Source organism: Bos grunniens, chromosome 19 (genome assembly GCF_055505025.1).
Source record: "Bos grunniens cultivar Pamir isolate PY7600 chromosome 19, Bosgru_T2T1.0, whole genome shotgun sequence".
Classification (NCBI taxonomy): domain Eukaryota; kingdom Metazoa; phylum Chordata; class Mammalia; order Artiodactyla; family Bovidae; genus Bos; species Bos grunniens.
The window spans coordinates 40,796,971-40,812,398 of NC_141183.1; the positions used below are offsets into that span (position 1 = coordinate 40,796,971).

At 54.3% G+C, this 15,428-nt stretch overlaps 1 protein-coding gene across 8 annotated transcripts in view; it reads left to right on the forward strand.

The window, feature by feature from the left end:
- SLC43A2 (solute carrier family 43 member 2) overlaps positions 1–7,917 on the forward strand; it is a 40,095-nt gene extending 32,178 nt beyond the window's left edge. For 6 of the 8 annotated variants that reach the window (XM_086359780.1, XM_086359774.1, XM_086359773.1 and 3 more), the window contains 4 exons: positions 1,418–1,547; positions 4,309–4,382; positions 5,599–5,722; positions 6,364–7,917. In XM_086359780.1, coding sequence (XP_086215906.1) covers positions 1,418–1,547; positions 4,309–4,382; positions 5,599–5,722; positions 6,364–6,525 — 490 coding nt within the window. In that variant the 3' untranslated portion in view covers positions 6,526–7,917. The remainder of the gene's footprint in view (positions 1–1,417; positions 1,548–4,308; positions 4,383–5,598; positions 5,723–6,363) is intronic. The other 2 variants (XM_086359772.1, XM_086359776.1) reach the window with 1 other exon arrangement.
- Positions 7,918–15,428: the final 7,511 nt, after the last annotated feature.

Below are 15,428 nucleotides of genomic sequence, written 5' to 3' on the forward strand. Positions count from 1 at the left end.
CACCCGCTTTTAGGACCACACACAGATCCTCAGCACGATTAGCACAAGGGCAGAGAGCCTTAGAGCGGTTCCGTTTGCCTGCAAAGCCTCCTTCACTGGGTGTGAGTTGTAAACAGGTATAAACTTAAGACATGTTAATAGATTTTTGTTCATGACTGTGAGAATTAAACGAGAAACTGGAGTTTCTTTATAGAAGGGTTGGGCTGTAAGATCAGAGGATGAGTTAAATGCTGTCTTCTCTGACTCCACCTTAATAAGCTACTCTTGATTGTATCGGGCCCCGTGCCAAGCACTTAATACACAATCTCTCAGGGAAGCCTCCCAACACCTTGATGAGTTATACCCATTTTACAGATGAGGGAACTGAAACTAGGCGTTGGAGTGGCTTGCCTGAGGTCACACAAGGAGAAAGTGGTGGGCCTGGGCCTCCCTGCATATCTCTGAGCCCTTGGATGTCGTGCGATTGTCCGTGGGGCATCCCTGTGGGTGGTGAGACTCGAATCAGTAGTAGTGAATTCACAGGGAGATAATTACAGAGATGCTCTGTTATCTAGGTCAGGTCCTACAGCTGGAAAGCAGTTGGTGCCCATTCCAGTTCCATCTGCCACATGCTCGTTTCTTCTTCACTCCTTCCTGCCCTTCAAGGGGAAACCCACTTGCTCCCTTATTTGGCTTATTCTCTGGCTTAGCATCAGCTCCCTGCAGGATTTGGGTGAAGCTGGAGCCAACAGTGAAGGAGGCTTTGCCACATCCTGACCTGGGTGCCTCCTCCTCCTCCCTCCCCATCATTGGGGATCTGACCTCAGTCTTCATTGAAATAGTGCAGGGTTCAGTTCAGTTCAGTCACTCAGTCATGTCCGACTCTTTGCGACCCCATGGACTACAGCACACCAGACCTCTCTGTCCATCACCAACTCCCAGAGTTTGCCCAAACTCATGTCCATTGAGTCGGTGATGCCATCCAACCATCTCATCCTCTGTCGTCCCCTTCTCCTCCTGCCTTCAATCTTTCCCAGCATCAGGATCTTGTCAAATGAGTCAGCTCTTTGCATTAAGTGGCCAAAGTGTTAGAGTTTCAGCTTCAACATCAGTCCTTCCAATGCAGGGTACTGATGCCCATCTTCTCGTGTCCAACCTCTCCACTAAGGTTCACACTCTGTGCTCAGTTCAGAGGGCCGTGGGGAGTGTCCCTCGTGATGGTCTATCCCCCACAGTCCCCAGCTAGCACTCACTTGGCGGTGGTGTCTAAGTCTTGCATTGTCCACAAGCTGTGACTCCCCGGGCCTGACTTCCTAGGAGAGTCTATTCTCCAGGGGCCCCCACCCCAGGGGCCCCCTTCCCCACCCCAGAGGGCCCCATGCCCCCATGCCCCCCACCCCACCCCAGCTCCTGTGTTCCACGCCCTGTGTCCCCACAGAGGTGAGAAGAAGAAGAAGCGGGACCGGCAGATCCAGAAGATCACCAATGCCACGCGGGCCTTCGCCTTCACCAACCTGCTGCTCGTGGGTTTCGGGGTGACCTGCCTCATTCCCAACCTGCCGCTCCAGGTGGGTGTGGGGGATGGGATGATGAGTGAGAGAGGGCCTGATGTCTCATGGGGGAGCCATTAGCAAAGAGAACAGTGACTTTTTATTCATTTAATCCAACCAGCCAAACCAATCAACCAGCCCACCCTGGTTTACCAAGGGCCTTCTATCTGCTAGGCTCTGTGTGCAACGCTGAGTTGTTCAGTTGCTAAGTCATGTCCGACTCTCTGTGACCCCATGGATTGCAGCACACCAGGCTTCCCTGTCCTTCATTATCTCCCAGAGTTTGCTTAAACTCATGTCTGTTGAGTTGGTGATATCATGCAACCATCTCATCCTCTGTCGCCCCCTTCTCCTGCCCTCAATCTTTCTCAGCATCAGGGTCTTTTCTAATGAGTCGGTTCTTGGCATCAGGTGGCCAAGGTATTGGAGCTTCAGCTTCAGCATCAGTCCTTCCAATGAATATTCAGGGTTGATTTCCTTTAGGATTGACTGGTTTGATCTCCTTGCAGTCCAAGAGACTCTCCAGAATCTTTTCCAGCACCACAGTTCTAAGAGCAAGCTGTAAATGGAACTGAGATTTCCTTTCACAGTAGACCCTTCCCTATGAAAGTGTATTATTCTTCTTGGTCTTGGGGCATCTTACACACCATGAATACCATCATCTTACCATTTCTGGAGTCACATGGTGTATTTGTGTAGCTAATTGTTTTGCCTTTGCTCAGACAGCTGTGATCTGACATCCTAAGAGGTCTGGCCAGTCTGTGGCATTGATGGGAGCATTTGCTCTTCTGGTTCAGGATGGTCACAGGAGAAAGCCTCTGATGATGAGCTCTTGGTATCTGGGTTCAAAAGTTTAATTGCCTTGCACAAGATTTCCAGTGCTTTTGGAACCTGACTTTTGGCAGAGAGCTCAAGAAAGGTAGATTGTGTTACCTGCCTGGCTCCACCCTTAGGTCCACAGAAGGGTTCTAGTTCCAGTCCTCAAGTTGAACTTTGAAGGAAGGGATACAAGTGATGGCATTGCTCCCAGATGGGTGTGACCCGAGTCCAGGTGGTATCTTGGACCAAGTCCAGGAGGAAAGCAGGAGTCCCTTCCTTTCTACAAGTGGCCACATGTAGAAATACAGGGAACACCAGGTGTGCACCACCCACGGGTATTGGCGTGTGCTTGTGCCGACTCCGCGTGCAGCTGGAATAAACCCCCAGAGACTGATGCCGGTTCCAGACGGGAGTACTGGCACATCCCTGGTGCCTTCCCAGCCTCCTGGTGGTGGTGGCCCTCTCTGCAAGACCGGTAGACCCTTGCCCTGACCACCTTGTCCAGTCACGGGGCAGTGGTCAGTGAGGACCGCGATCTGCTTTTTGTTTTAACCAGTTCTTACTGAAAGACAAGTTGTGAAGAGGCAGCACAGCCTTTGGGGTGCAAAGGGGGAGCCTGTAAGGGATGCGTGTGCTTTCGGGCACAGCCCTCTCACAGCGCCGCAGAGAGCAGTCCCCCTGCCTCTGCCGCCCACATTCCCGGAAACAGGGCTTGGCTGCTGCGCCTGATGACAGGGCTCTGTGCAGAGAACAAACAAAGGGTCCCGGCAGCAAAGTAGACAGCTCGTGGCTCTCAGGAATCGTTAACAAGGGCCTGCTCAGCCTGCCAGCAGTGGCCTTTCCTTAGGAAAGCAGAGTGAGAGGAGAGGGGGACAGCCATCTGCCAGTAGGGCCTGGAGGACCAGGCTGGGAGACCGGGGCACGGCCCTCGGGTCCCCAAAGGCCGGCGTGATGATCCGTGACCTCCTACCTAGTGCCGTGTCCATACATACACCTGATGGCAGACTTTAGATGGGAGTGGGGTAGCGGGAGCCTTGGTTTCTCATGTTTGGCAATTTCCATGGTGTAAGTGTGTTCATCATGGCTAGTATCAAACAATACATTGTCCATTGTCACACGATAACACACCGTCATATATATATTATGCATGCTCGGTTGCTAAGTCGTATCCTACTCTTTCGCGACCCCATGGACTATAGCCCTCCAGGCTCTTCTGTCCATGGAATCTCCCAGGCAAGAATACTGGAGTGGGTTGCCATTTTGTCTTCCGGGGGATCTACCCGATCCAGGGATCGAACTCGCGTCTCTTGCACCTCCTGCATTGGCAGGTGGATTCTTTTACCACCGTGCCATCTGGCCAAAAAGTTCGTTAGAGTTTTTCCTTAAGATGTTCAGGGGAAAACCCTAACCAACCCAATATCTACAGTAGACTTAAAAAACCTTAAGACTAGAGGTAATAGTAAAACAGAATGAAGTGATCAAGATGTGATGGGCTTTGAGTATTCACGAACTTTGTTTTCAGTGCACAGTTGATCCTTGAACAACACAAGTTTGAACTGTGCGGTTCCACTCACGCTTGGACTGTTTTCAATAGTAAATATGTACCGCACAATCAGTGGGTGATTGAATCTGAGGATATGAAACTGTGGATACAGAGGCCAGAGTATTAGTTTAATGTGGATTTGTGGCTGCATAGAGGGTCAGCACCCCTAATCCCTCACATTGTCCAAGGGTCAATTGTCACTAAATTGTACCTTTAATGCAATGGAGTTGTTAGTAATGACTGTGTTGAACAATTGGCTCAGAGTTTTTGGCATTCAGGAGTTGGCCATGGCGAACTGGCCAAGCCGACTCCAGGGTGCCAGTGCTCCCACCACTCAGGACCCTGGGAGCTTTGGGGCAGGGGGACAAAGGGAGACCCTCCATGTCTCCTGCTCACACTCTGCTCTCCCCATCTCAGATCCTCTCCTTCATCCTGCACACAATCGTGCGAGGATTCATCCACTCGGCCGTTGGGGGCTTATATGCCGCCGTGTAAGTCCTGGGGGCTGCGGGTGGCCTGGTGGCTGAGGGTAAGGGGATGGATTACCTGAGGGGGCTTCCAGGTGGGGCTGAGGGCCTGAAGGGGACCATCTTGTCTACCTGAGGTTCCTCCTCTTGTCTTAGATATTAGGGTTTCTGTGGGGTGTGTCAGGAGAAGGCCGTACTCGGTGGGAGCAGGTCAGTGGGCAGACAGTTGGGTGCCCACAAGCCTTGGCATTTAACACGAAGTCAGTTCCCCCGGCTAGGGTGCAGCTCGGTATCGTTACGGCCTCAGGGGCTGCTGCTCAGCTGAGTCCTGGGGCTGCTGCTGACTGCTCATGGGAAGCGCAGGGGTGAGTTCTGGCTACATGCATCTGAATGTTGACCTTCAAATGGCCTTCAGTGGCAGCAGCGACATAAATAACTGAGCCCCGAATGTACCTGACAGAGCCCACACAGGGCCTCAAAGGGCTGGTCTGCCCGCAGTTTTCTCAGCCCTTGGCTAAAGTGAAACCTGCCTCCTTTTCCAAGAGGCCACACACACCTAAGGAACCATAGTTGTTCGTCTTCCTCAGGCTGGGGCTTGGCTCAAACACCAGAACCCAAACACCATCCGCTGTCTCTCTCTGACCAAAGACAGGCTCATTCCTGCAGCCATTCCTTGCTAAGCCACGATGCCTAATGTCCTGAGATTATGCCAGAACTTTCTCCCCGCTCCCAAGAGCATCCCATGGGGGTCATCCCAGGTCTGCATGCTCCACCCCATGCCACCCTCCCCGCCCCAAGACCTAGAGGAAGTTGAGGCCACCCTGGCAGAGTCTGAGGGAGTCGGCTGAGGGCTGTGATGCTATGTTTCCGTGATTATACAATGCTCCTCTGGATGAAGGTGCAGCCAAGCCCGGCCCAGCCTCCCACCTGCTCCCTGGGCCTAGCTCCCGAGCCACAGACTCCTGCCGGAATCATGTTGTCCACTCGGCTCGGCCAGACACCCGTGGGCCCCAGGGCCTTCATGCTGGTCCAAAAGGGAAATTCTCTGCATGGAACTGCTCATCACCAAGCAGTCCAAAGATGGACACCGGACTGTCCTCTGAAGCTGTTCCCACATCTCCTTTGATACCTCAAGTTGCAGCCTGGGGGCACCGGCAAGTGGGGCCAGGCTAAGGCCGAGGAGCATCCGGGAAGCCGGACAGTGGGCCCCGCGGTGACAGGCTCTCTCCTGTCCTGGCAGGTACCCCTCCACACAGTTTGGGAGCCTCACGGGCCTGCAGTCCCTGATCAGCGCCCTCTTCGCTCTCCTGCAGCAGCCCCTGTTTCTGGCTATGATGGGTCCCCTCCAGGGAGACCCTCTGTGGGTAAGAAGGTTTGGGGGGCGCCGGGTTATGGGCATCCACTCTACTCTGCTGACTGGGAGCTGGGAGGCATCTCAGCGTGTTCCAGAACCCCAGCACAGGCAGTTTGGAACTTTGGTTAGGGTCAGTTCAGGGATCCCTTGTGAATAGGCTGGGGAGCAAGAGGGGAAGAGTATCCTTTCTATCCGTTTCTTAAAAAAAAATGTATTTTGGCTATGCTGTGTGGCATATGGGATCTTAGTTCCCCAACCAAGGATCAAACCCACACTTCCTGCAGTGGAAGCTCAGAGTCTCAACCTCTGGACCTGATTTTGGGGTAAATGGAACTGAGTTGCTGTCCCTGCCACTCCTGCCAGAGGCTGGGATTCATAACCAGGTTCTGTGAGCTTGTCCCAATCCCACCACACCCCTGGACCTTCAGATCAGCACGTTGGTGTGGCCCGTGGACTACTGGGGAATCCTGATGCCAGAATGTGGGATGACAGGCCCTCGGACCTCCTGAAACTCCTCCTTTGTTTTTCCTGTGACCTTCGCCTCAATCCCAACCTTGAGAGCGAGGAAGGGTCTGGCTGCACGAGGACTGCAGCCCACACGTGCTGGGGTCCCTGCCCCTCGTGACGGCCACTCTCGTCCCTGCCCCCTAGGTGAACGTGGGCCTGCTGGTCGTGAGCATGCTGGGCTTCTGCCTCCCCCTCTACCTCATCTGCTACCGGCGCCAGCTGGAGAGGCAGCTAGAGCGGAAGAGAGAGGACGACAAGCTTTTCCTCAAGCTCAACGGCTCGTCCAACCAGGAGGCTTTTGTGTAGCGCCTGCCTTCTTGGGATCGTGGCCTCCTGCCCTCTCGCTTCAGTGACTCGCGGTGTCCTCGTCCCCACCCCAGAGGACCTCCACGCACTCCCGCCCGCCCCCAACCCCAGGATCCTGTCCTTCACTGTGTTGGAGTCCACGCTCCCTCCCAGGGCCCCGGTCCTGCCTCGGAGCTCTGCGGTGGACAGACGGATGGGAGAGGGCCGGGACAGACGCTTCTCCTCCTGCTGGAGGCAGGGAGGCTCTGGACTTCACTCCGCCACCCTCGAGGGGTCCTTGAGCCTCGGGGCTCCGTGGTGCCTGCAGGAGAAGCCAGGAGGACCGCCTGGGCTAGCAGACCCTCTCCCCTGAAGTGTGTCCGGATTCTGCCTCTAGCCAAAGTAGAGGGGTCTGCCATCCACTGCCTGCCTCCTGCCCCTCGGCTGCATGTCCACCGACCACGCCTGCCTGAGGACAAAGGCTTGCTCTGTCTGCACACCCCCACCCCTAGCCTGGCCCCTCACCTCCTCCCCCGGCCAGTCAGAGCTGCCTGAGGAAGGAAGGACCCGCTTCCTGTTGTTGGTGCTAACTCCTTTGTGGCCTGTCCATGGCCTGTCCTCCTGTTCAAGGCCTGTGGGGAAGCGCCCCCCCACCCCCTGTCCTCCCCCCTCCAGCTTAGCCTGGGAAGGGTCTGGAGGGCTGGATGGTCACGTGGGAACCATGGACAAGGCCGGGCAGCGGCCCTTTCCCTCTTCCCTCAGGACTTGAGTGGGGGCATGTCTCCACTGCCACCCTCTGTCCAGGCTGTGACCTGAAGGGAATTAAGGGGGCACCAACAGGGCATATCACACACACACACACACACACACAGCTGTTTTTGTGGGGTGTGGAAGTGAGGCTGCGGCTGACAGTCCTGGAGGTCCAGGCCTGGGTGGGGAGGTGACTTTGTGAGAGGCCGAGGGGGTGTGGATGTGTGGGCTGTGTTTGCATGTGCTGGGTATGAGAAATGTGTGTGGGGGTGGTGGCAGGGTGTGGGCTCTGGGTGACTGCACTTATCCTCCCAGAGCTGCCCCCAGCTGGCCAGGCCTGCAGCAAGCCCAGCGCCTGGGAGCCAGCCCTGTTCAGGGCCAAGCTTGTCCCAGCTGCGGGGCCACAGCGCCCCCTGCTGGCAGACTCCTAGGGGCCCTGGAGCTGTTTACTTGGGTGAGGCCACCTTTCCTCTGCCAGGCGGGCCTGGCTTACCAACCCACCCACCTTGACTGCGCTCAGAAATGTGTCTGAGGCTTCCTGGGAGTTCTGAGAGGGGTGGGTGGATTTTTAGGTTATATGTTTTCAGTTTTATCAGACTCCTTTTTATAAAGCAATAAATCCACTTCCCTACTGGTAAGGGATGCCCCCTTCTAGCATATCAATTCATGACTCCATGTGCCTGTTTTGAGCTTGAGAAGAAAAGGCAGGACAAAGTTTTCTGCCACTGAGCAGCCCCAGTTGTCCCCAGCTGCCGACTCTGGGTAACATCTCTCTCTGGGTGTGATTGCTGTCTTGGGAGGGGCGGTGGGTCAGGAAAAGACCTTCCTCCCCTGCCCCAGCCCTAACACATCAGGCCTGTGCAGACACCTTAGAAGTGTGGCCACCCGCTCCTCTGCTGCTTATCCCAGCCAGACAGGCTAATCCTGACCCCCTTTCATCCCTGCTCAGGCTTCCTGTCACCAGTCAGCCACACCAAGGGTTCCTCCTGGGTTCAGGACGCAGGGTGACCCCAGACAAGCCGCAGCCTCAAAGACAGCAGGGGCAGGATGTGGCGGGAGGAATGGGTGGTGATGGGAAGGGGCAGACCCAGGCCCAGACCTGAGCTTCCTGTCACAGTTGAGCCCCTGAAACTCACCTCCCTAGGCTTCATCCACTCAAATACTCAAAAGCAGGTATTTGTTTTAAACACTTTTTTTTTTTTTTTAAAGGAGAGAGTGTGAGATGAACATTTCTCCCAAAGCATTCCTAAAAACTCTAGTTCTGGAAAATGTGAAGGTTATTTTAATTTTTAAAAAAAGTTTGGGATTTCCCTGGTGGTCCATTGGCTAAGACTCTGTACTCCCAATGCAGGGGACCTGGGTTCAATCCCTGGTCAGGGAACTAGATCCCACATGTCTCAACTAAGAACCCGGTGCAGCCAAATACATAATTTTTTAAAAGTTTTGTAGTCAGATTTGGGAAATGCTGGACGAGGTGAAGTTAGCTCAGTGCTGGTGGGCTGTGCTCTCCAGAGGGGTGTGGTGGGCAGCTGGGGAATGGTTTTAACAACCCCAGCCACCCCACCCCAGGTGTGGCCCAGGTTCTACCTGCAGCAGGAGCTTTTGGGGTGTGTGTTAATAACAGCCCCTGGGGCTTGCCTCTGACCTAGAGGGAAACTAAAGTCTATTCTTTGCTAAGCCCCACCTGGTGATTCTGGTGCAGCTGCCCCCCTCCCCAACATTTGAAAGCCACTGACAATGGAGTGCAGTTTGGGGCAGTGCTGATTAGCAAGGGCCCTTCCCATTGGGAAGTGTACTGAGGCCACAAGGACACAGCCTGTGTTGTGCCCAGCAGCCCCCAGCGCAGCCGAAGTGGGAGCTTCGACCTCTCTCTCTCGCCCACCTGCCTGCAGGGTGTGTACACATGGAAAGGAGCAGGCGTTGAGAAACCAGAGTTCAGGGTGGAAAATAGTCCGGAGCCAGTAGTGTATGGGGCTTAGGGACATGAAAATGAGAGCAGGGTACCAGGCGGTTTGGGTACCACGTGTGCCACACACACACACACACCCACTCCCTTGCCAGTCATTTTACTCTGGCTGCAGGATTGATGAGTTATATTTTCTCATTACCATCACTGAGGCATGCTAAGAAGCCAAGAGTTGGTATACTCCCCTCCCTATTTTACAGCTGGGAGAATTGAGGCCTGCACAGGTAGAGTAACTCGCTCATGGTTAAAGCCAAGGACTTGCACATGGTCCTAATCTCTGGAGCAGCCACGACCCTCTAGATCAGGACAGTCCATTCGGAGCGGCAGCCTGGGGGCCTCCAGGCCTTAAGATCAAGGTGAAACAGCCTGAGGAAGGGAAACAGACACAGGTGAGTTCTCCTTTTCTTGGAGCCAAGAGCTTCCTTAGATTTGGGGGAGCTGTACGTAGTAGAGTCATCTTGGCCTTAGAGGCGGATGGTAACTTGGGGGAGGAAGTCTCTGGTCACCCCCAGCCATGAGAGGAGTGCCCTGGGATGGGGAAGGGACCATGGGCTGGTCAAAGGCAGTGGTCATCACTGGCCTGGGCCCTCCATCATCCCCCTGGTTCTCCAGGTTCCTGGTGGGAAGGAAGGAGCACGCAGTGGTGCCCGGTCCAGGGCGTTCAACTGGAGCAAGAAGCAGGGTCACACCAGCCTCAGGAGTGTTGCCAGGAGCCCCGTCCTTTCTGTCTCCCTGGACTTGAGTCCAGGTGATCCTTTGTGGCTGGCTTCCTCCAAAGCCTCCTGGCCTCTGCCTGCGGCTCTCGCTGCCTGGGCCTGTCGTCAGGAAGGTTCCCACCCTCGTAAAGGCCACAGGTGGGGTTGTGGGTTGTGGGTTCCTTTCTGTTTTGCTCCATCTCCTATTCCCTCTTGTACTCAGTGTCAGCCTGGTGAGAAGAACTCCAGCCTTCCTTGTTCTGGCCCTGGGCTGTGAAGCATGAGGGCCTCCCACGGCCCTAGGCCCCAAGCACGCTGAAGGTGGGGAGGTGGCCAGTGGTTGGAGGACGTGCGCAGCACTGTCTCAGACAACTGCGTGAACGTTCAGTCAGCCCAGTGGAGTTTTGTTTCTTCTTATATCATGATCATGCTTTTAACCTTTCAGCTTCTTACAGTCCTCACACCATAGAGACTGACAAACCCAGGTTGCTGTTCCTTAGTTGCTTAGTCATGTCCGAGTCTGTGCGACCCACGGACCGTAGCCCGTCAGGCTCCTCTGTCCCTGGCATTTCCCAGGCAAGAATTCCGGAGTGGGTCGCCATTTCCTTCTCCAAGGGAGTTTTTATCTTTTGGCCCCGCCATGCAGCATGTGGGATCCTAGTTCCTCTACCAGGGATTGAACCCACACCCCATGCATTGGAACCACTGGACCACCAGGAAAGTCTTCAGGGGTGTGGGCGTTGGCGGTTAATACATTTGCATGTCCATCTGTGTGAATTTAAACAGATATGCACCAGGGGCAGGTGATCCGGAGGGGTCAGGCTGTGGGCCCGCTATGGCAAGAGGCTCCCGTCTCTGAGCTCTGAGAAGTCTTCTTAACAGAGTCAGGCTTCTGGGGCTGTTTAATCCACAGCTTCCCTCCCTCTGAGGGGTAATACAATGGATTCTCGTGAGTTCTGGGGCAGGAAGGCGTCTTAACTGTGGGGTTAGGATTAGGAGCCCAGGACCCTGAAAGTGAGGAGGTGGGTTTTCCACAGGCTGTGGGACCCCCCTGGAGTGGGATGGGGTCAGGGTGAGCAGGCCGGCTCTGGGAGCCTGTCCCCGACCCAGGCCCTGACTCGCCCCAAACCCTGGATGGGATGCATATCAGGAAGGAGGCGCAGCGTCCCCACCGCAGGGCAGACCTCTCCCATCTGTGCCCTTGGTCTCTCTGCAGGCAGCACTTCCAGCCCTGGAGTCAGCCCTTCTCAGCCTCCCAAGCAGATCCAAGACCGAACTAGGGCCTCCGGCTGCTCAACCCTTCCCAGAGTGAGACTCTACCTCCCTGTGCTGAGGAGGCGATGAGGGAAGGGCAGAGGTTAGAGGCCCCACCACGCCTATTATCTTGTGACCATAGACAAGTCTTGAGCCTCGGTTTCTCATCTGTAAAATGGAAGTGTTACCCCCGCCCCCGGAGACTCAGTGGACCTGGACGTCAAGCAGTTGTACGTTATTGTACCTGGCACTTAGTAGGCACTTAACCAGTGATAGAATTATTTTTATGACCCTGGAGCGGAGCAGACAGCACAGGGGATAAGGACCATCCGCACACACCCTCTCCCGCCCGTGTAACAGGACAGACTTCAGGCAGCTCTGCCTGGGACTTTGGCCAAGTAAAGGAAGTGAGGTCTGTTTCTTCTGATCCCTCCCCCTCTCAGGACCACCCTCTCTCAGCAAAAGCCTTAAGAAGTTGTCCCCCTGTTCACTTTGACGTCTTTCGCATTTTGGTAAGAGACTTGGCCAAAAAGCTTCTCAAGATAATCTCTAAATGGGGGATGTTCGGGCACTCTTGACAGTTTTACGTTGAGGTGGGTGACTCAGAGCACAGCTTGTGGACAACACCTTCACGCCACCTCCTTGTAAAACCGCCTGTGTGCCTTTGTGTGCATGTGTGTGCATGTGTGTGTTGACGTCTGGGGTATAATTCCAGGCACGTCGGGTGTGAACGTGTTTAGAGGAGGGTGTGGGAGCTTATCTCTCCTTTGACAAAGAGAGAGAGGGTCATGCCTCGCTGAATCTCTTTTGGTGGGTAGAAAGGCCCAGGCTCTGTCCAAGGACCCAGCCCAGGCCCTCAGAGTGGTGCCTGAAGGGTTAATCTGTTCCCATGTCAACCGGGGTCAATGTCTTGTCACTGACAGCTCAGCAGCTGACCCTGACTCTTCCTGGCCCTTTGCTGTTTCTAGCACCTGGCTTCCTGGCACACAGTAAGCACTGAATAAACATCTGCCGAGAATGGCCAAGAACTGCTTCCCCCTTGGCCCCTGTGTCTCTTTCTGTCTGAGTCACACATTCACTTGCCACTTGTCTTGCCCATCACCTGTCTGAAATGTGCTCCCTGACCCCAGAGCTGGGGGAGGGACCGAGGAGGGGACCTCGGTGGTGGAGGGAGCCCAAGGCAGCTGGGAATTCCAGTTCTAAGGCAGGTACTCATTCTTGACCCTCGGCTTTTGTCCTGAGTCAGCAGTCATGGGCACACCTGCTTCTTCTATGGGTTTCCCACAAAGTTGGGCCCTGGGCAAAGGCAGCAGGAAAGAAGAGCCACTGGGCTTCCTCAGAGAAGCCCCAGGGAGACCCTCACTGCTAGGGAGGGGAGAGGGCAGCCTGGTTGTCTGAAGCTTGGTTCCCAATCCTCTAGGGTAGAGGGCATTGAGGCCCTGGGCAGGGAGGTAGGTGGCCTCAGGAGCCAGCTGGGGACGGGGTAGGACCCCTGCATGGCACACAGGGCAGAGATGGTAAATGGAGGTTCATGAGGGCTTCTACTCATCAGGATTGCAAGCTCAAAAGCCACGCTCCGCCACATCCCTGCACTGTGACCTTCGTTTTCCCGCTTTTGATGCAGACACAGTGGAGAACGAGTTTTCTAGTATAAGTAGAACCCCAGCATGATGACGTAAGGGCCGCTGGACAGTGACCTCTCTGCCAGGGACACAAGAGGACCTGGGGGGCACCTCAGGGATCTGGAGGCCACAGCCCCAGCTAAGAGGACAGCCTTGACACAGCTCTAACCCTTCAAGGCCCTGTGGGAACGAGCCCACTGTTGCCTGATCTCCTGATTTTTACAAAAGAAGCTGGGAATTCTGAGTTTTATGTAAAACAAACCCATTTTCAGATGAAATTTCAGAGAAATTTATTTTAAAGATCACGGCTGCTCAAATGGCTTTTCACCGTGTGCAGGCCAAACTCTGCTGGAGGCAGGGAGAGAGGGAGAAGGTCAAGTCCAGGGCGCCACTGTTCCCTCCCTCCCACTGATACTGTGTTTGTCTGGACTGTGCCCCACGTGGGCTGGGACTTTCTACCTGTGTCTCCCCAGCCTGGGGCATCATGAGTGCTGTCCAGTGACCAAGTGGTTAAACCCTCTAGTCCGGCTTCTAGAGTGACCCTCAGGCCCTGTTTAGGGACAAGGAATCATCAGGCCCAGCGCAGGGCACAGCCAGCCAAACTCACAGACCCAGCCTGGCCTATGCACTCCTCTGCTCAGGGGGGCAAGGCCAAGGCAGGGCCATGCTTCGTCTGCCCTCCTGTCTGTCTGTCTCCCCAATATCACGAATGCCCCCAAGAGCTAGCATGGATACTGCTTTGCCACGATAAACTCTAGAGTCTTGAATGGTGCCGGGCATGCAACAGATGCTCGATAAATACTGGAGGATGAAGTTTTAAAAAGAGAGAGAGGGCTTCCCTGGTGGCTCAGTGGTAAAGAATCTGGCTGCCAATGCAGGAGACAAGGGTTCAATCCCTGATCTGGGACGATCCCACATGCTATTGAGTCTGTGCCCTAGAGCTGGGGAAACACGACTACTGAGCCCATATGCAGCTACTGAAGCCCGTGCGCCCTACAGCCTGCGCTCTACGAGAGAAGCCACGACAATGAGAAGCCTGCACACGGCAACCAGAGGGTAGCCCCCACTCACCACAGCTAGAGAAAAGCCCGTGCAGGAACAAAGACCCAGCACAGCCAAAAATAAACAAATGAATAAAACTGCTTTTAAAAAAGAGTGAGCGAGAGAGAAATAAACCAAAAAGAGGCTGAAACTGGCTGAGGCCAAGGCTGGGAGAAGAGTATGCTTTCAGCAGGCAGGAAGGGACCGAGCTGAGGATGGAAACAGTGAAACACAGTCTCCCCGCGATACCCAGAGATGGGTTACAGGTGTGGCTGCGACCGAGGCGGTAAGAAGGGCCAGCCAGCCAGGAGCATCCACACGGAGGGCCAGGACTGTGAGAGGCGCAGACATCAACAGTGCAAAGGAGACAGGGGGAGTCCAAGAGAGAGCGGATCACTACCCAGAGCGCAGGAACAAAGACCAAGATGGCAGGGATGAAGAGAGACAGAGAGAGGGAGACGAGCAGGGACGTGACACAGGAAGAGGCAAAGAGAAACACAGAGAGGAGATAGCAAGAGAGATTAAAGAGACAGAGAGAGCACCGACAGAGAGTTACAGAGGAACAGAAAGAGAGAGACAGAAGGGGCACAGAGAGAACAAAAAGAGAAAGGGAGAGACAGAGAGAGATACAGAGAGACTTCTAGATGTGAGATAAAGAGAGATCAACAGAGAGAGATACCGAGAGATGGAGAGGAGAGACAGAAGGAGACAGGGGCAGCTAGAGAGATGGAGAAAAGATGGGTACAGATAGAGGAAGAGAGATAGAGATGTGTGAGACAGAAAGATTGCTATGATACCGGAGATTCACGTTCTTCTCGCCGGCTCAGCCAGGAGCATATACACGTAGCCTCGAGGGGTCCTTCCTCACAGGCCCCCCTTCCTCCAGAACGGTCATACAGAAATATGCCACGCGCTGCATGAAACTGCTTTACGCCTATTGCCTCATCTACGGACATCCAGCAAGTCCACAAGGCGGCCACTACCATTGTCTCCATTTTACAAATGAAGGAGGTGAGGCCCAGAGAGGTTAAGCAACTTGCACAAGGTCACACAGGTAGGAAGTGGTAGGACTGGAACTCCAGGGCATCAGGCACCAGGGGTTCATTCCCACAGTGGGATCGTTGGCTCACAGTGAGGCACTCTGGAGAGTGCTGTGGGCCCTGCATGTAAGGTTTTGATCTTTTTTTTTTTTCATTTGGCTACACTAGGTCTTAGTTGCAGCACGTGGGCACGTGGGATCTTTTCTTTTAGTTGCAGCATATGGGATCTAGTTCCCTGATCAGGTGTTGGGAGTGCAGTCTTAGCCACTGGGCCACCAGGGAAATTCCAAGGCCTAACTGTTATGTACGCCAGAAGCAAAGCTTGTTAGAAGAAGAGATGTAAGAAACAGAACACCTGAGAATAAAATGTGGAGGGAAAAAAAAGGCAGACATTGTTCAGATACCAAATGTATTTAAAATAAACTCTAAAATAATATTTTTTAGATGATTAGGGACATTTGAATATGAACTGGGTAAGAGATGACCAGTTTTGTTCAGTGTGATAATGGCATTGTGGATTCAGAAGAAAATATCCCTATTTCTAGAATGCACATGG